This window comes from Zophobas morio, unplaced genomic scaffold (assembly GCF_036711695.1).
Source record: "Zophobas morio isolate AGI-343-1 ecotype UQ-CSIRO unplaced genomic scaffold, CSIRO_AGI_Zmor_V1 ptg000007l, whole genome shotgun sequence".
Taxonomy (NCBI): Eukaryota; Metazoa; Arthropoda; class Insecta; order Coleoptera; family Tenebrionidae; genus Zophobas; species Zophobas morio.
Genome location: NW_026972112.1, coordinates 7,548,989 through 7,569,135, shown reverse-complemented (window position 1 = coordinate 7,569,135; position 20,147 = coordinate 7,548,989). Strand labels below are relative to the sequence as shown.

At 33.0% G+C, this 20,147-nt stretch overlaps 1 protein-coding gene across 1 annotated transcript in view; it reads right to left on the bottom strand.

Moving 5' to 3' along the window:
- Positions 1-316: 316 nt before the first annotated feature.
- Positions 317-20,147, bottom strand: part of LOC135124402 (brain-specific homeobox protein homolog) — a 46,830-nt gene continuing 26,999 nt past the window's right edge. The window contains exons 2-3 of the mRNA XM_064049449.1: positions 935-1,098; positions 317-662 (exon numbers count right to left, since the gene is read on the bottom strand). Coding sequence (XP_063905519.1) covers positions 426-662; positions 935-1,098 — 401 coding nt within the window. The 3' untranslated portion in view covers positions 317-425. The remainder of the gene's footprint in view (positions 663-934; positions 1,099-20,147) is intronic.

Below are 20,147 nucleotides of genomic sequence, written 5' to 3'. Positions count from 1 at the left end.
ACTTTGAATAAACACTGAATGTTTATTTAATGCGATATGTCACTAAGGGTTTTTATAACCACAATCCCAAATTGTTTACTCAAGAAATTGCAATGTTAAACGGGAAAAAATTCATTCACGTGTTAAAAAGTGTGCTTTTTCCTGCAACGTTATAAATAAAACAGCGTTGTAAAATTACTGTTTTAAACTTTATTTCTCATTTTCCATTTACATAGTAATTTATAATTAGGAACTTCAAATATGTACAACTCTCTCTAATTTCAAACTTCCAACACAATGAGGTAGCATCACAAAAAAACTTATCGAATCAATGAGATCATGTTTCACAGTACACTTTATTCAATAAATATTTACAGTACAAAATCATAATGCACCTACACGCGTTTAAATAAAAAACGCGAACAAATCTTATCACTTTTCCGTCTTTACACAACATAGGGTCTGTACAGAGATTCACCATCTTGGATTTTTCGGCTCGGATCGTCGACGGTTTGACTCTCCAAAGGTTCCTGCGAAGACGTGGGCTTGCAGCTTCCCTGCGACGAGGTCACCGCCTGCTTATTCGAAAGTGAATCGTTATCCTTAGACGACGACTTCGCTTCCTGCTGCGCTTTTTTACTCCGTTTCCACTTCATCCTGCGGTTCTGGAACCAGATTTTCACCTGCAAAAACAAAAAGACTGTTATTTAATGGCGAAACCGACTAGATAAGATTAGATCCCTCCCCAACTATAAGACAAAATCAAAACTGTTTTCTTCCCGCGAGAGTTATGGCAGGGTTAAGCCCAACTTCAAACAAACAGACAGAAGTCATATTTTAGGATTGTGATGACTAACTGCAGGAAATGTGATGCGAATTTATCACGTCTACGGCTTTAGTTTATAGAATTCTTGTCTTCGCGACCGGACTTTTCTATTCTAGTTAGTTTGCTTACTTGAGTCTCCGTCAACATCAAACTTGTCGCTACTTCGAATCGTTTGGGTCTTGAGAGGTATTTGTTCTGTCTAAATTGCTTTTCTAACTCTAGTAATTGCTGTGATGTGAAAGCTGTACGAGGTCGTCTGGTTTTCCCCAGAAGAGCGTGGCCGGGTCCACAGCCTGAAAAAGAGAAGCGCAAATTTAGTATTTATGGCCTCTATTGACCACGGACACAAAGGGAAGTACTTAAATGAAAGATAAAAAAAGGAATTAGAATCGACCGTCGTTTTAAAAGCGGGGTTGGCAATTCTGTCTTCGGCGTAATATACTCAGTTAAGAATTAATTTCCTTATGACAAGTCATTATATCTCAATTTTCGCTGGACACACTATACATTTTTAAACAATAACATTATCTCGAACACTAATACTACGTGAGACTACTACCGATTTACTCGTGATTGCTTGATAATCTGGAAACTTGATGGGCGAACACGGTTGAAAGGAGTTATGACATTTGGGTAATTGCTCCGGTCTCCCCTGTTTAGATGACGGATCAATCGAGTGTGAAACGTGCTGGACGTTGGGACCATTGAACAAATTAACGGTATTTAGTGCTAATGAAGTGCATAGTTGCAAACTATAACACAAAATTGAATGTGAGCTTTGAGAATTTACTGAATGCGTTATCATTACAAATTTATTACAGACTTTTTTTACTTACATAGTGTAAGTTTTAAATTGTATTGAATTATGTACTCCTGCATTATGAATCCTTGTCGAGTTTTTAACCTAAATTCAAAATTGTTTAACAAGTTTTTACAAATCAACTTTGAAATTGCAAATTCGAATGCTCTGAAACTCTGCAAATCGTATAATTCTGCCGAATAAATGCTTTCCAAATTTATGAGTGTTTTGAGGAAAAAACTGAGTGTGGTTAATCAACTCTCTGTTCTATGCTAAGGAGACAAAATCAAATTTCATTTCCTTTTAAACGCTAGTGCTTGTAATTTGAACGTGCTAATAGTCGAATTTTTTCAAAGTATAAACATAAACAGTCGAAGTTAAGTATGTACTGAGAAGTTGAGAATGTCTACATTTTTCCGTTAGTTGTCCGCTTTAAATACAGTCGAGGCCAGAAAATCTTGGACATCTTTTTCTCTCATTTTGAAAATTTTGATGTAGTCTATGCTTTATTGTTACTTTGACGCTTTAAGTTTTGTCGCGTCGCATGCAAAAAAAAATAAAGAAACTAAAAAAATAAGGGTAGGTACAAGACGTAAAGGTGTTTCACACTTAGTGACAGTGGAATGAAATTGACGTTCAAGATTTTTTGGCTGCGACTGTATATTTCATATTGTCCACACTTTTTACGCCACTAGTTTTTACTTTATATTATAACAAAACGAAATTTGCAAAAACATATTTTATGAAATTTTTCAAACAAGCAGCGTTTGTCGGGCTACACTTCAAGGACGAAGAAATTTCTGTGGAGATAATTTTCAACAGATTTTTTTTAAAGAAGAAACAATGTGTTGATTGATATCAAAAAACATGAAAATTTAGCTACTGTCGTCTGATTCATCGTAAACAATTTTCAAGTTTTTTGTACTTTTGTAACAGTCTTTACTCTATAGGTGAGTAAAAATACGTTTTGATACAATGTTTGTAACAATAGAAATTTCTATCTCACCAAAAAACTTGACGTGTAATTATTTGTTAAATTTTTTTTTTTTTATTTCAGAAGAACAATAAATGAGGGAACGGGTGGGTGGGCGGGTATAAGTTTAATTTTTTTCTATAGAGTCTTTTATAAACAGGCAATAGCCCCGCCCACTTCCACCCATTTCATTTCACTTACTACTCTTAGTACTGTTCAGTCTTATCGTTTCAAGTACTAGCCCCACCCACCCACCCTCTATTTTTTTAGAAAGTATGTGATTTGCCAAAATAAGTCTTGTCTTAACAAGTAGTCTCTGGCTTGGAGTTCGTAACACTATCAAAATTAGGCATAAGTTTTTGTGAAGCACAAAAATGTTTTCAATTTGTAGACAAGTGCAGTTCAACTGTTTTTTTTTAAGAAGAAATCTTCTTGGGGGCAACAACTGTCTTTTTAAAATGTGAAATATTCCCGGGGCTTCTAACTGTCTTTTATAAGCTGAAACCTTCTCGGGGGCTCTCACGTTTTTTTTTAAGAATGTGAAACCTTCTCTGGGGTTCCAACTGTTTTTTTTTTTAAGAACGTGAAACCTTCTCTGGGGTCTGAATTGTCTTTTTTTAAAGAAGTTAGAATCTTCTCGGGAGCTCCAACTGTCTTTTTTTTCTAAAGAAGGTAAAACCTTCTCTAGGGTACCAACTGTCTTTTTACTTCCCGGGCGTAAGTTAAGGATGTACACTAATCGAGTCCATCGGACGAATGCTCACTTTTATGTTTTCTTGACGTTTCATGACCCCTACAGTACGAACAAAGTAGTCTCTTGTTTCCGTCTGTCAGTCTGTCTGGCGTTTGAATCCACTTTTTTATTAGACATGTATTCTCCCAAACCGCTGGACCGATTATGAAATTTTGAATCTATGTATGTATATTAGAAACATCATGTAGAAGGTTAAACCCACCAACAATTTCATGAGATCATTTCAAAGAATTCTATGTTTATATGATTTAAATGTTATACAACAATATATTCATATACTTGTATGTACGAATCCTTTTTCAGTTTTTTTGCTAATGGTTCAAATTTTCGCAAAAACATTTGCACATTGTAATAACAGTTTATCATTAGAGTAAGATATCTCGATTGTGGTTCACTGGATAAGAGCCCTTTTTCTCTGGGGCTCCAAGTGTTTTTTTTAGAATATGAAATTTTCTCGGGGGCCGCAACTGGTTTTTTAACAATGTGAAACCTTGTCAGGAGACCCAACTGTTTTATTTTTAACAATGTGAAACCTTTTTTGAGGGCCCCAACTGTCTTTTTTTTGAGAAGTTGAAATCTTCTCGGAGGCTGCAACGGTTTTCTTTAAGAATGTGAAATTTTCTTGGCCACCGAAACTGTTTTTTTAATGAATATGAAACTTTCCCGGGGTGTCCAACTTAATTTACTACTTTTTTATGACGGCAAAACCTTCTCAGGGGCCCCAACTGTTCAAGAGTTCTAAATATTCTAAGGATTCAAAATATTTATAGAATTGAAAACAGTCAAAGGATTTTCAAGAATTTCAAATTTTGAGGATTTGAAACATTAAAAAAACTCCTAGAATTCTAAGGACTAGATTTCAAGAAGTACAAGGATTCAAAATATTGCAAGGATCTCAAAAATTCTAAAGAATCCAAGGTATCTAAAGATTCAATTGATTCAAAGGATTCTAAGGATTCGAAGGATTCCGATAGTTTCAAGGATTCCGAAGATTCACGGGGTTGCAAGGATTCCAAATATACTACAGATTCTACAGATTCTAAAGATTCTGAAAATTCTAAAGATGCTATAAATGTTAAAAGTTTAAAGAATATAAAAGCCTCAAACATTTTAAGTATCTTAAATATGTCAGCGATTCCGAAGACACAGAAGACCCTGAAGATTTAAGGTCGATCGGAGGACTTTCTTTCTTCATTTTATTTTGCGTCATCGCCATTTTTTTGTTTTGTTTTAATTTTTGGGTCGTCTACATTTTTCTATAATGATATGATTTCGCGTCAAAATAAACTGAAAATTGCATCGGAAATTAACTATTGCCCTTTAAGAACCTGAAACATTCATGGGGACCCCAACTATCTTTTTAAAGAATGTGGAACCTTCTCGGGAGCCCCAAATATATTTTTTTAAGAATATGAAACCTTCTCGTGGGGTCCAACTGTTTTTTTTTTAAAGGTGAAATCATCTCGGGGACTCCAACTGTTTCCTTTAAGAATGTGAAACCTTCTCGAAGACCCCAACTGTCTTCTTTTTTAAGGACGTAAAACCTCTTGGGTCCCAACTATTTTCTTTAAGAATGTGAAAGCTTCTCAGGCACCCCAACTGTTATTTTTTTAAGAATGCGAAACCTTCTCAAGAGACAGAACCGTCTTTTTTAAAAACATGAAACCTCGGGAGCCCCAGCTGTTTCTTTAAAAATTTGATACCTTCTTGGGGGCTCCAACTCTTTTTTTTTAAGAACTTGAAACCTTCTTGGGGACCCTAACTGTTCTAAGGATTCCGGAGATTCCAATGATTTCAAAGATTCTAAGCATTCAAAAGATTTACAGAATCGAAAGGAGTCAAAAGATTCTCAATATTATGAAGACTCTGAAAATTTTAAGGATTTGAAGCATTCAAAAAACTCTAAGAATTGGATTCCAAGAAGTGCAAGGATTCCATGAATTTCAACGATTTAATGAATTGCAAGGATTCCAAATATTCCAAGAATCCCAAAAATTCTATAGAATCCAAGGTTTTTAAAGATTAAATGGATTAAAAGGATACTAATTACTACTATTCGAAGGTTTTGAAGGATTCCGACAGTTTCAAGGGTTCCGAAGATTCACAGGATTCCAAGGATTCCATTCTACAGATTCTAAAGATTCTGAAAGTTCTAAAGATGCTACAAATGTTAAAATTTTAAAGATTATAAAAGCCACAAACATTTTAAGTATCTTAAATATGTTAGCGATTTCAAAGACACAGAAGACCATGAAGATTTAAGGTCGACCGGAGGACTTTCTTTTTTCATGTTATTTAATCCATTTATTAAAAGGATACTAATTACTACTATTCGAAGGTTTTGAAGGATTCCGACAGTTTCAAGGGTTCCGAAGATTCACAGGATTCCAAGGATTCCATTCTACAGATTCTAAAGATTCTGAAAGTTCTAAAGATGCTACAAATGTTAAAATTTTAAAGATTATAAAAGCCACAAACATTTTAAGTATCTTAAATATGTTAGCGATTTCAAAGACACAGAAGACCATGAAGATTTAAGGTCGGCCGGAGGACTTTCTTTTTTCATGTTATTTAGCGTCATCGCCATTTTTTTGTTTTAATTTTTGGGTGGTCTACATTTCTCTAAAATGATAGATTTCTCGTCAAAATAAACTGAAAACCGCACCTGAAAATGAACTACTGCCCTTTAAGAATCCGAAACCTGCATGGGGACCTCAACTATCTTTTTTAAAGAATGTGAAACCTTCTCGGGAGCCGCAACTATCTTTTTTTAAGCATCTGAAAACCTCTCGGGAGCCCCAACTTTTTTTTAAGACTCTGAAACCTTCTCGGGGACCCCAACTGTTTTTTTTAAGACTCTGAAACCTTCTCAGGGATCCCAACTGTTTTTTTTTAAGATTATGAAACCTTCTCGGGGGCCGCAACTGTTTTTTTTTTAAGAATGTGAAACCTCGGAAGCATCAACGGTTTCTTTAAAAATATGAAATCTTCTCGGGGACCCCAACTGCCTTTTTTTTAAGAAGGTGAAACCTTCTTGGGGACCCGAACTGTCTTTTTTTTTAAGAATTTGAAACCTTCTCGGGGGTTCCAATTGCTTTCTTTAAGAATGTGAAACCTTCTCGGGCACCCAAACTGTTTTTTTTTAAGAATATGAAACCTTCTCGAGGGCTCCAGCTATTTTACTATTTTTTTGTATTAAGGCAAAACCCTCTCGGGGCTCCAACTGTTCTAAAGATTACGGAGATTACAAGAATTACAAAGATTCCAGTGATTCCAAAGATTCTAAGGATTCAAAAGATTTATAGAATTGAAAGAAGTGAAAGGATTCTCAATATTATGAAGAACCTGAAAATTTTAAGGATTTGAAGCATTCGAAAAACTTCAAGAATTCTAAGGACCAGATTCCAAGAAGTGCATGGATTCCAAGAATTTCAACGATTTAATGAATTGCAGGGAGTCCAAATATTCCAAGGATCCCAAAAATTCTATAGAATTCAGGGTTTCTAAGGATTCAATGGATTAAAAGGGTACTAAGGATTCGAAGGTTTTGATGGATTTGAGGGATTCCGACAGTTTCAAGGATTCCGATTTCCGAAGATTCTCAGGATTCCAAGCATTCCAAAGATACTACAGATTCTACAGATTCTAAAAATTCTGAAAGTTCTAAAAATGCTACAAATTTTAAAACTTTAAAGATTATAAAAGCCTCAAATATTTTAAGTATCTTAAATATGTCAGCGATTCCAAAGACACAAAAGACCCTGAAGATTTAAAGTCGATTGGAGGACTTTCTTTTTTTCATTTTATTTGGGTCATCGTCAATTTTTTGTTGTTTTAATTTTTGGGTGGTCTACATTGTTCTAAAATGACATTATCTCGAGTCAAAATAAACTAAAAATCGCACCAGAAAATTAACTATTGCGCTTTAAGAATCTGAAACCTTCTCGGGGATCCCAACTATCTTTTTTAAAGAATGTGAAACCTTCTCGGGAGCCCCAACTATTTTTTTTTAAGCATCTGAAAATCTCTTGGGAGTCCCAACTTTTTTTTTAAGACTCTGAAACCTTCTCGGAGGCCCCAATGATTCCAAAGATTCTAAACATTCTAAGGATTCAAAAGATTTACAGAATTGAAAGGACTCAAAGGATTCTCAACATTATGAAGACTCTAAAAATTTTAAGGATTTCAAGCATTGAAAAAACTCCAACTGTCTTTCTTTTAAGAATATGAAAGCTTCTAGGGGGCGTCATCTGTCTTTTTTTTTAAGAAGTTGAAAACTTCTCGGGGCCCCAACTGTTCTAAGGATTCCGGAGATTACAAGGATTGCAAAGATTCCAATGATTCCAAAGATTCTAAGGATTCTAAATATATATTCTAAGGATTCAAAAGATTTACAGCACTGAGTCAAAAGATTCTCAATATTATGAAGACTCCGAACAATTTAAGGATTTGAAGCATTTAATAAACTCTAAGAATTCTAAGGATTAGATTCCAAGAATTTCAACGATTTAATGAATTGCAAGAATTCCAAATATTCCAAGGTTCCCAAAAATTGTATAAAATCCAAGGTTTCTAAAAATTCAATGGATTCAAAGGATTTTAAATATTGGAAGGTTTTGAAGGATTTGGATGATTTCGACAGTTTCAAAGACTTAGAAAATTAACTGTTGTTCTTTAAGAATCTGAAATATTCCCAGGGATCCCAAATGTCTTTTTTTAAAGAATGTGAAACCTTCTCGGGAGCCCCAAATATTTTTTAAGCATCTGAAAACCTCTTGGGAGCCCAGCTGTTTCTTTTTCTTTAATGTGAAACCTTCTCGGGAGCCCCAATTTTTTTTTTAAGACTCTGAAACCTTCTCTGTCTTTTTTTTAGAAGGTGAAACCATCTCGGGGATCTCAACTGTTTTCTTTAGGAATGTGAAACCTTCGCGGAGGCCCCAACTGTTTTTTTTTTAAGAATAATCTAAAACCTTTTTGGGGATCCCAACTGTCTTCTTTTTTAAGAACGTAAAAACCTTCTCGTGGGCCCCAACTGTTTTCTTTAAAAATGTGAAACCTTCTCGGGCATCCGAACTGCTATTTTTTTTAAGAACGTGAAACCTTCTCGGGAGCCCCAACTGTTTCTTTAAAAATTTGAAACCTTCCGGGGGACCCCAACTGTCTTTCTTTTAAGAAGGTGAAATCTTCTCGAGAGTCCCAACTAACTTTTTTTAAGCATCTGAAAACCTCTCGGGAGCCCAACTGTTTCTTTTTTCTTTAATGTGAAACATTCTCGGAAGCCCCAAATTTTTTTAAGAATATGAAACCTTCTTGGGGCCCCTTTCGCCCTTTTTCTAAAGAATGTAAAATCTTCTCTTCCTTAACTGTGTAGGTGAAAACCCAAAATTAAATTTTATAATTTTTCAAAGAAGCAGGATTTGTTGTTATATACTTCAGGTGCGAAATTTTGCCGAACTAACTTTCTGTAATTTTTTTTTAGAAATTCATTTTGCTTGCATATGTGCAAATTCAATCACGGTAATACCGTAACAGTTGCATGAAGATATACCAGATTTATTAAATTAATGAAATTAATATTGACGTATCTGTATGGATTATAGCGACTTACTTATTATAGCTATGTTGCGGAAATAGCTTTGCTTGTCCGATTTTCGTTGTATTGTTAACAATAACACAGTAACTGCTGTTTCGACCCTCCTTTAAGTGGTTCTAGTGTTAGTACAATGCCATTACATAATCTGCTATAAAGTTTAATAGCCGAAAGTCATCGAGTTCTTTGGCAGTGTTTCAGAGAGTTTATAGCTGTTTTAATAACAATTGCAGACGAACCAGAAAAACGCTACTTAATTCACAGGACATTGAGCATTTTTAGCGTTTCTTATGTATTGATTATGTTTTAAGCGTAAACACAGTCGGGGTCTTCTTACTAATTCCGCGAATTCTTGTAAACTCCGTATTTCTTACATTAAAAAATCGAACTAATCATAATGTAACTAACTCTCACACAACGCACGACCTTCAAATCGAAAAATCTTTCAGTTCTGAGTCGGGAATAAGTGTTATTTGAATACAGGAATCACCGTTTAAGAGTTCCTTGTATAAATCAGTAGCATATACCTGACTAAACTAATTTGCATTTTTTGCTCGAATACACGTCTGAAATCGTCTCGCAAGTCCGATTGAGCGCCCTAATGCCGGCAATTTATAAGCATTGAGCGCTCGCATATCGCCATATATCAGGAAGCAATCGGCCGAATCGCAGGAGGGCTTTAAAACATTCTGATGATCGTTTCGGTCTGATTTACAGCTGAAATTCCACGTTTCAGAGCCATTATCCATGGTATTATCCTTAACTTGTTTTATGTTTGTTGCAAGAAAACGTTTCCGGGAATTATTGCTCCGGTGAAATATCGCCCGGCCGCAATTAGCCGAACCGACTGGAAAATGAAGCCCCTTCCGTCCAGGGCCGGCCTCGCGCCGCAGTGTTGATTTAATTATTCATAGCGCTGGCGGAACTCAATTTGTCGGCAGTGAAAAACTTACATAGTGTTATTTACTCCACGAGTGAGGTAAAAGCGCGATTCCCGCACGAGTGTGACCTTTCGTCCAGGGTCGGCTCTGCGCTGCGCCGACGTGTTTATTTAATTATTCATAGTGCTGGCTGGCCTTCTCTAATTTGTCAGCATATTGCGTATAAAACCTGTGGCCAGAAGGGCCGTATGTTTGCAGTGTATTTATCACTGGGACCCCTGATTGTGCCATTGTCATGATAATTTAATATCGTAATACATTTAACGACACCCTAATTTCACCCTAGGAGATGCGGCGTTAAGACTATGGGGTTGGAGGTGACGGTGGTGGTGGTGATTTTATGGGTGATTGGACGCGCTTAACGGACTGTTGTTTTGTTTAATGTTATAAAAAGCACTCGGGGAATTCTTTGTTGGGAGGGTGGAGGGCCAAATGGTTAGTATTCATGACAAAGGGCATTACACGCAGTCATATACCGCCTTAATTTGGCAACGGGAACAAGAAGACACTCTTATTAGGTTTCTATTTTTATTTTGTGGGAGTTTTCGGTTTTGAAGGGAAAAGTAAATTTTGATTAATGTAGATAAATGCTTAGCACGACGGCTACTTTAATGTTTTCTGAATGTTTCATGAACCACCGCTATTTGATGGTGATTTTTAAATTTTTCGTAATAAATACTATTTAAATTTTATAAAATAGCATACCCCTCTACTTGTGGTTTATGAATCCGCTTTGAGTAAATTAACTTGAAATGTGGCATTTACCAGGTTAAATAAGTCAAAATAAAATTTTGTAAGTAATGTTAAAAATAAAGAAAACCGTAAAACAAAAATCGAAAATCTAAAAAATCGAAAAACTCAAAAATAGAAATACCAAAAAACTGAAAAGTCGATAAATCTAAAACTATAAAATTTAAAAAATTGAAATATTAAAAACTCGAGAAATTTAAACATCAAAACACCGAAAAACTGAAAAATTCATAAATTTAAAATTTAGAAATCGAAAAATCGAACAATTGAGAAGTCGAAATAGGCCAAAATAGAAAAGTTAAAAATTGAAAAATTTAAAGTAAAAAAATCGATTAATCGAAAAATAGGATAACCGAGAAATTGAACGATCAAAAAACCCAAACATCGAAATTCGATAAATCAAGAAATACTTAAAATAATTGAAAAATCGAATAACTGAAAAATCGAAGAATTTAAAAACCGAAAAATTGATCGAAAAATAAAAAATTTTAAAATGCAAAAATTGAAAAACCTCAAAATCTAAAAGCGAGAAGTCGAAAAATCGAAAAGTCAAAAACTCGAAAAATTGAAGAATCGAAGTATTGAAAAAATCCCAAAACTACAATATCAAAAAATTTGAAAAATGGAAGAACAATTAAAGAATCAAAAATTTGATAAATCCGAAAGCTGAAGCATTAAAAAACTTAAAAAGCGAGAAATTTAAAAGTCGAAAATTCGAAGTCGAAAAATCGAAAAATTGAAAAATCAAAAACCTAAAAATAGAAAATCCAAATCCTAAAACTGAAAAACTGAAAAATCGTGAAATTACGAAAACTTGGGAAATCGAAAAGTCAAAAAGTCGAAAAATCGAAAAACCGAGAAATCGAAAAACATCGAGACATAACGAAACTGGAACATTAAAAGATCGAGAAATCGAGAAATTGAAAAATCAAAAAATTGAGAAACTTAAATACAGGCCAAAATCGAAAAATTGAAAAGTTAAAAATAACAAAATTCAAAATTAAAAAAATCGATAAATTCGATAAATCAAAAATCGAGAAATGGAGGATTAAAAAGCCAAACATCGAAATCTCGATAAATCGGCAAATAGAACAATTAAAAAGCGAAAACTGAAAAATCCAAAAATTTAAAAACCCAAAAATTGATCGGAAAATCAAAACTTTTTAAATCGGAAGATCTAGAACTCAAAACAATATAGAACTGATAAAGCTAAAATGTAAAAATTAAAAAAAAAATCGCAAAGTGAATTCTAAAATGTAAAAAGAGAACAATCGAAGAGTCTAAAAATCGAATAAATTGAAGAATAGAAGTATTGAAACAATCCCAAAACTGCAGTATCAAAAAATTTGTAAAATGGAAGAAAAATTGAAGAATAGAAAATTTGATAAATCTGAAAACTGAAGCATTAAAAAACTTAAAAAGCGAGAAATGGAAAAGTCCAAAAATCGAGAAGTAGAAAAATCAAAAACCTGAAAATCGAAAGAATCGAAAATCGTGAAATTGAAAAATTTCAAAACCGAAATCACGAAAATTTGGGAAATCGGAAAACTTAGGAGTCGAGACATCGAAAAATTCAAACACTGAAACACTGATAAATCGAAACTTCAGAAGATCGAGAAATGGAGAAATTGAAAAATCGAAAAGTGAAAAATAATAAAATTACAATGAAAAGAATCGATAAATCGAAAAATCGAAAAATGGAAGATCAAAAAACCAAACATAGAAATCTCGATGAATTGAGTAATAGAATAATTGAAAAATCGAAAAACTGAACAATCGAAAAATTTACAAACCGAAAAATTGATCAAAAAATCAAAAATTTTAAAATCTAAAAATTGAAATCAGAAAAGTCTAAAATCGAGAAGTCGAAAAATAGAAAAATCGAGAACAATAAATTTCTTAAAAATCTAAAATTTAAAAATAAAAAAAATTGAATAATCAAAGAAGTGAAAACTTGATAAATCGAGAAATAAAATAATCAAACAATCTAAAAGTTTAAAAATTGAATACTGAGAATATCGAAAAATTGAAAAATCCAAAATTTAAAAAACGAAAAACGGAAAAGTCTAAAAAACTAAAAATTGAAGAATAGAAGTATTGCAAAATCCCAAAACTGCAATATCGAAAAATTGAAAAATGGACGAAAAGTTAAAAAAACGAAAATCTGAAAAATCCCAAAACTGAAGCTTCCAAAAACTTAAAAACGAGAAGTCGAAAAATCGAAGTCAAAAAATTGACCAATTGAAAAATCAAAATCCTGAAAATTGAAAAATTAGAAAATCCAAAAATTGGTTAATTGAAAAACTGTAAAAATAGAGAAATTGAAAAATGCCAAAACTGAAATCACAAAAATTTGGGAAATTGAAAAGTCAAAAAGTGGAAAAATCGAAAATCCGAAAAATCGAAACATGGAGAAACTGATCAAAAGATCGAGAAATCGAGAAATTGAAAAATCGAATAATTGGGAAATCGAAATAGGCCAAAATCGAAAATCCGAAAAGTTAAATATGAAAAAATCGATAAATCCAAAAATTGAGAAATGGAAGATCAAAAAACATTGAAATCTCAATAAATCGAGAAAAAGAACAACTGAAAAACCGAAAAAGTGAAAAATCGAAAACTTTACACACCGAAAAATTGAAAAAACGAAAACATAAAAATTTTAAAACCTAAAAATTTCAAAACCGGAAAATCTAAAATAAAAAATTCAAATAGTTGAAAAATCGAAAAACTGAAAACTTGGAAAATCGAGAAACCAAAATGTCTAAAATTTAAAAAATTGAAGACTTAGAACATAGAAAAATTGAAAAATCTAAAATTAAAAAGCGGAAAACCAAAAAGTCAAAAAATCGAAAAATTCAAGAATCGAAATATTGAAAAATCCTAAAACTGCAATATCGAAAAATTGACAAATGGAAGAAAAATTGGAGAAACGAAAATCTGGAAAATTCCAAAACTGATGCATCAAAAAACTTAAAAAGTGAGAAATTGAAAAATTCCAAAACTGAAATCTCGAAAATTTGAAAAATAGAAAAGTTAAAAAGTCGAAGAATCGAAACTCCGAGAAGTCGGAACACCCAAACATCGAAACATCAAAAGATCGAGAAATCGAGAAATTTAAAAATGAAAAAACTTAGAAATCGAAATAGGCCAAAATCAAAAAATCTAAAAGTAAAAACGAAAAAAATGTAATTAAAAAAAAACTCGATAAATCGAGAAATGGAACGATTAAAAAAAACAATCATTAAAATCTCGATAAATATCGAGAAATACAACAACTGAAAAATCAAAAAACTGAAAAATCGAAAAATTTACCTACAAACCGAAAAATCGAAAGGTCGAAAACAATAAAGAACTGAAAAATCTAAATTTAAAAATTCAAGAAATTGAAAAACGAAGAATTGAAAAATTGAAAAATCGATAAATCAGGAAATCAAAAAATATAAAATTTTAAAATTTGAAAAATTAGAATATCGAAACATTGAAAACTCTAAAACTTAAAAAGCGAGAAATCGAAAAGTCCAAAAATCGAAAAATTGAAAAATCAAAAACCTGAGAATCGAAAAATTGGAAAATCGGAAAATTGAAGAATTGAAAAACTGAAAAATTGGAAAGTCGAGAAATCGAGAATTGGGAAAAATCTAAAGCTGAAAAATCGGGAAATCAAAAATTCAATGTCACGGATAAAAATTCAACACGGGTTCAGAAACCACAAGTTTAGGACTAAGTTACTTTTTGACCTTTAAGTGACATTTAACAAGGATTTACCATGCTTCCGACAACCTTAAAACATTTGTAAGATTTTGAAGCATTCGATTTTGCAATTTTAAAATTAATTTGTAAAATGTTGTAATTCATTTTTTAACAAAGATCGGAAAATCATAAATAAACCGTAAATGGAAGAGTACGTTATTTTATAAAATTTTGATTACCGTTTTACCATCTACATTGTACACTTTGAAGTTTAATATTTTCAAAAATTTGGTTCATGGAAATTTTTTAACCGTTTTTTGAACTTCTTCAGAACCTTCTTAATAACGTATTTTTTACAATGTTGCCATTTCAGAATGTGAATGATGCGTTTCTGCTCAAAGTCTAAGTACCAGATTGTGATGAGTTGATGATTCAACACGTTCTTCGCATGATATTTCCACTCTAACTTTGATAAAATTGTAAAATATCTACTGAAACAAAGCTAATTACATTGTCTCAAGGAGCTATCTATGATTATTATCAAACTGTTTTCAGCTTTGTTTCTATTTATCAGTGCTTTTACTTAATCAGATTCTCAGATTCTCTATTTTAAAAAATCTGCAGGCTTCCCTGTATTCAACGTTTTTCATAATGTCTATGGAGCATAACGAGTACCATAGTCACTTTAAGATGTATTTTTTAATGTTCACAGAAATGTGTTTAATTCTTTTGTGAAAAAAATCTGGTGTAATTTTCAGCTAAAAAAATTCAACAGACGACTAACCAACACCATAAATGAAGACAGAAAAAACACAGAAACCTGAATTTTCGTATTCTATAAGTTGCTAAACACCAGTAAAATAGAAAATTAAACGTTCGTCAAACTGACCCCTGCACAGTCCTCCCCATACCCTCCTCTCTGGAAGTAAAAAGCAGACGCTTTGACCTAATAAACGACTGCCAGTCCGTGCATCCAAAATTACCCCGAAAAAGCGGCCAAATCCTCTTTCCAAATTAAAAAATGATCTTTTTGTGGCTTTCACAAATAGGCTCGGCTCGTCGTCCCTCCCTTAATCTCGCAAAAAGCATCAGAATTAGTTATATCAGAAATCAGCAAACCGTTAAAATAGGGGATGCTAATTTCCAAAACAAACATGGTGGCCCTACTCACAAAACGCTCGCATCAGAAAGCTCGTGACATATCGTCGAAGCAAATAACACATGTGGCGTTACGTACGGTATAAATTAAGCGGAGAAAATCCCAGTTAACCACATGGGTTGAGTCGGAAACCCCCTTCAATTTGCCGTGTTGTTGACGGCAAGTGCTCTCCGATAAATTACTTTAATTGCCGTCATTAACTTTGCTAATGTGTTCCACCTATACAATCTGACCGTTTGCATGCCGATGTGTTTGGCTAAATCAGGTTTTTTCGATCCGGGTTTTGATGTATAGTTGCTTGCATAAACAGAAACGGCAATTAAAAAGTTTTCATTACGAGTGTTTGTGGTCGTTAAAAATAAATAGCTATCAGTGGAGATAAATTTTATCAAAAATGCAATATATGAATGACAATCAGATTTAATCGCTCGGTCATGCCAGATTTTGTTGATTTGATGAAGTTTTCAAGTGGGATTAAATTAGTAACAATTTTATCCGTTTTAATGCCGCATATTTCCAATTGCGGTTTTGGGGATTTTGGCGACGTGATTCACTTATTTTCCAAAGCCAGGCACAGTTTGACGGTAAAACTCCTAATTAATTGATTAAATATCTCTATCTTTCACAACCAAAAATTGTTCATATCTTTATTCAAAATTAGGTGAACACGCTTTAAAATGTCAAGGATCTTCAGCTGGGTCAAGTAATAATAAAAAAATCCGGTATACTTATTTCAATAACCTTTATACTACTAATACTAATTTGTCTGTGGTTCCCCCATCTGTCAGCTAGAAATTTCTTCAAGAAGTCATGTTCAAGAATAAGTTTACCATTTATTCTAAAATTTACTGCTTATCGTTCCCCAATCTTAATGATATCGTTCCATAGTCTAACTTTCAACATAATCTCAATTTTGCTGTGGTTTATTAACCCGCTTTTATTTTTATTTTTATTTTTACGATTATTAGTAAAAACGCTCGACGACAAGCAAGTCAAACTTAGGCTAATTTAAATCTATTAATTATATTTTGAAGGTGTCTTTATATATTTAGAAATTTTTTTTATTGTATCTTAATATTGGTTAAGAGGTGTAATTAATTTGTCCTGTAAATGGAATTATTTTGTTGGGAAAATACATGTCTATTTATTTATTTAATTTATTTAAATATTATACACATTGCTGCTCTATACTGAATTATATAAAAACGGAAACATCAGTGATATAAATTTCTGCATTCAATAAAAAATGCAAATTTTATTAAATGGGGTAAATCTAAAAATGGTGCAGTGAAATGGAATAGGTAGACATAATATTATTGATTAATTATTATTATTTCACTTTTTTCCAGATCGCTTTAGATCCTTTCAGATCTCTCTGTATACTGTTTCATATTCTTCCAGTTTTTTTTCTAGATTCCTCTAGATTCTCTCAAATTCTCTCATATTCTTCTACGTTTATCTAGATTCTTCTAGATTTGTCTAGAAGCCTGAAAGTCTCTCGACCCCTTCTGATTCTTTCTGGTTCTTTCCGATTCTTGGTTTCATATTCCATCAGATAATCTCAGATTCCGTCAGACTCCTCCAGATTTTTTGATTTTCTTTATGACTCTTCCTTGCGGATTCTTTTGGATTCCTTCTGATTTTCTCTTTCAGATTCTTTAGAATTTTTTCAAAAATACCGTCAGGAATCCTCAAAATTCTTTAAAAGTTTTCAATTCTATGTGGATCGTTGCAGATTCTTACAGATCATTTCCGATTCCTGCAGATCCTTCCACATTATTCTAGATTCTTCGAGATTCTTCAAGATTCTCCTAGATTCTCTCAGATTCTTTAGGATTCTATCAGAGTCTCACAAGTTCCATCAGATTCCTTTAGATTTTTTTATATTCTCACAGATTCCTTTATATTCTTTCAGATTTCTTCAGATTTTTTCCGATTCTCTCAGATTCCTCCAGATTCTTTCAGAATTTGTCACCTATCAGATAGTTTCAAAATCCTTCTAGATCCTTTCAAAATTATCCAGATGGCTTTAGATCCTTGCACTCTTTCAAATTCTTTCAATTCTCTTACATTTCTTTGGATTCGTCATTCATTAATTGTCATAATCTTTCAGCTCCCTATAATTGTTTCAGATCCTTTCAAATTTTTCCACATCGCTTTAGTCCCTTTCAGATCTCTGCAGACTGTTCCAAATTTTCCACTTTTTTTCTAGATTCTTCTAGATTCTCTCAAATTCCCTTAGATTCTTCCAGGTTTATCTAGATTCTTCCAGATTCGTCTAGAAATCTGAAACTCTCTCCACGCCTTCTGATCCTTTCCGCTCATTTGTTTCATATTCCTGCAGATTCTTTGACTTTTTTACGATTTCTCCTTTTAGATTCTTTTGGATTCTTTCTGATTTTCTCTTTTAAATTCTTTGGTATTTTGAGATTCTTTCAAAAACACCGTCAGTAATCCTCAAAATTCTTTAAAAATTTTCAATTCTATTCGGGTCGTTCAGAATCTTTCCGAATTTCACAGATTTTTTTCAAATCTCCTAGTTTTTTCAGATTTTCACAGATTCTCTCGAATTTTCTCAGATTTCCTTAGATTCTCTCGAAATTTCTCAGATTCCCTTAGATTTTCTTAGATTCTTTCAGATTCCTTCAGATTTTTTCCGATTCTCTTAGAATTTTTCACCTTTCAGATAGTTTCAAAATCCTTTTAGATCCGTTAAAAATTATCCAGATGTCTTCACATCCTTGCATTCTTCCAGATTCTTCTAGTTTTTTACATTCTTCTGGATTGACCATTCATTAATTCTCATAATCTTTCAGGTAATTCAGGTCCTTATAGATGGTTACAAATCTTTTCAAATTTTTCCAGATCGCTTTAGATCCTTTCAGATTCTTCCAGTTTTTTCTAGATTCTTATAGATTTTCTCAATTTCGCACAGATTCTTTTAGGTTTATCTAGATTCGTCTAGATTCTCTGAGATTCAGTCAGATTTCTTTCGATTCCTTCTGATCCCTTCTGATTCTTCCTGATTTTTTCCCATTCGTTGTCTCATATTCCCTCAGATTTTCTCAAATTCCACCAAATTTCCTCAGATTTCCTCAGATTTTCTCAAATTCCACCAAATTTCTTCAGATTTCCTTAGAATTTTTCAGTTCCTTACAAATTATTTCAAATCCTTTCAAATTTTTCCAGGTCCTTTTAGATCCTTTCAGACCTCTGCAGACTGATCCAGATTCTTACAGTTTTTTTCTAGATTCTTCTGGAATCTCTAAAATTCGTCAAGATTCGTCTAGAAGCCTGAAAGTCTCTCGACCCCTTCTGATTCTTTCTGAATCCTTCCGATTCTTTGTTTCATGTTTCACTAGATTATCTCAGACTTGGTCAGATTCTTCCAGATTCTTTGATTTTCTTTACGAATCTTCCTCTTGGATTCTTTTGGATCCTTTCTGATTTTCTCTTTTAGATAATTTCGATTTTTTTCAGATTCTATCAAAAATACCGTTAGGAATCCTCAAAATTCTTTAAAATTTGTCAATTCTATTCAGATCCTTTCAGATTCCAACAAATTCTTCCAGATTTTTCTAGATTCTTCGAGATTTTTCGAGGTTCTCCTAGATTCTTTCAGAGTCTCACAAGTTCCATCAGATTCCTTCAGATTCTGTCCGAATCTCTCAGATTTTTTCAGATCTCCAAGTTTCTTTCAGATTTTCACAGATTGTTTCGGATTCTCTCAGATTCCCTTAGATTCCTTCAGATTTTTTCCGTTTCTCTTAGATTCCCCCAGATTCTCTCAGAATTGTTCACCTTTCAAATAGTTTCAAAATTATCGAAATGGCTTGAGATCGTTGAAGTCTTCCAGATTCTTCCAGTTTTTTTACTTTTCTCTGGATTCATTATTCATTATTAACTCTCACGATTTTTCAGGTCCTTACAGATCGTTCCGAGTGCTTTCAAATTTTTCCAGATCATTTCAGATTTTTTCAGATCTCTGCAAACAGTTCCAGATTTTTACAGTTTTTTTCTAGATTCTTCTAGATTCTCTCCAATTGTCTCAGATTCTTACAAATTTATCTAGATTCTTCTAGATTCGTCTGGAAACCTGAAAGTCTCTCCACCCCTCCTGATTCTTTCCGATTCTTTATTTCATATTCCATCAGATTATCTCAGATTCCGTCAGGTTCCTTGATTTTCTTTATGATTCTTCCTTTCGGATTCTTTTGGAATCTTTCTGGTTTTCTCTTTTAGTTTTTTTCGAATTTTTCCAGATTCTTTCAAAAATACCGTCAGGAATCCTCAAAATTCTTTAAATATGTTCAGTTCTATTGGAATCGTTTCAGATTCTTCCAGATTCTCTAAGATTGTATCAGAGTCTCAGATTGTACTCTTCCAGATTCTTACAGGTTTTTTACATTCTTCTAGATTCATCATTCATTAATTCTCATGATCTTTTAGGTCCTTACGGATCGTTTTTTATCTTTTCAGGTCCCGTGAGATACCTCCAGATTCTTTGATTTTCTTTTTTAGATTCTATTCCATTCTATTCAATTCTATTCGGATCGTTGCAAATTCTTACACATCCTTTAAGATTCCTGCAGATCCTTCCAAATTTTTCTAGATTCTTCGAGATTCTTCGATGCTCTCCTAGATTCTCTAAGAATTCTCACAGGTTCCTTCAGATTCCTTCAG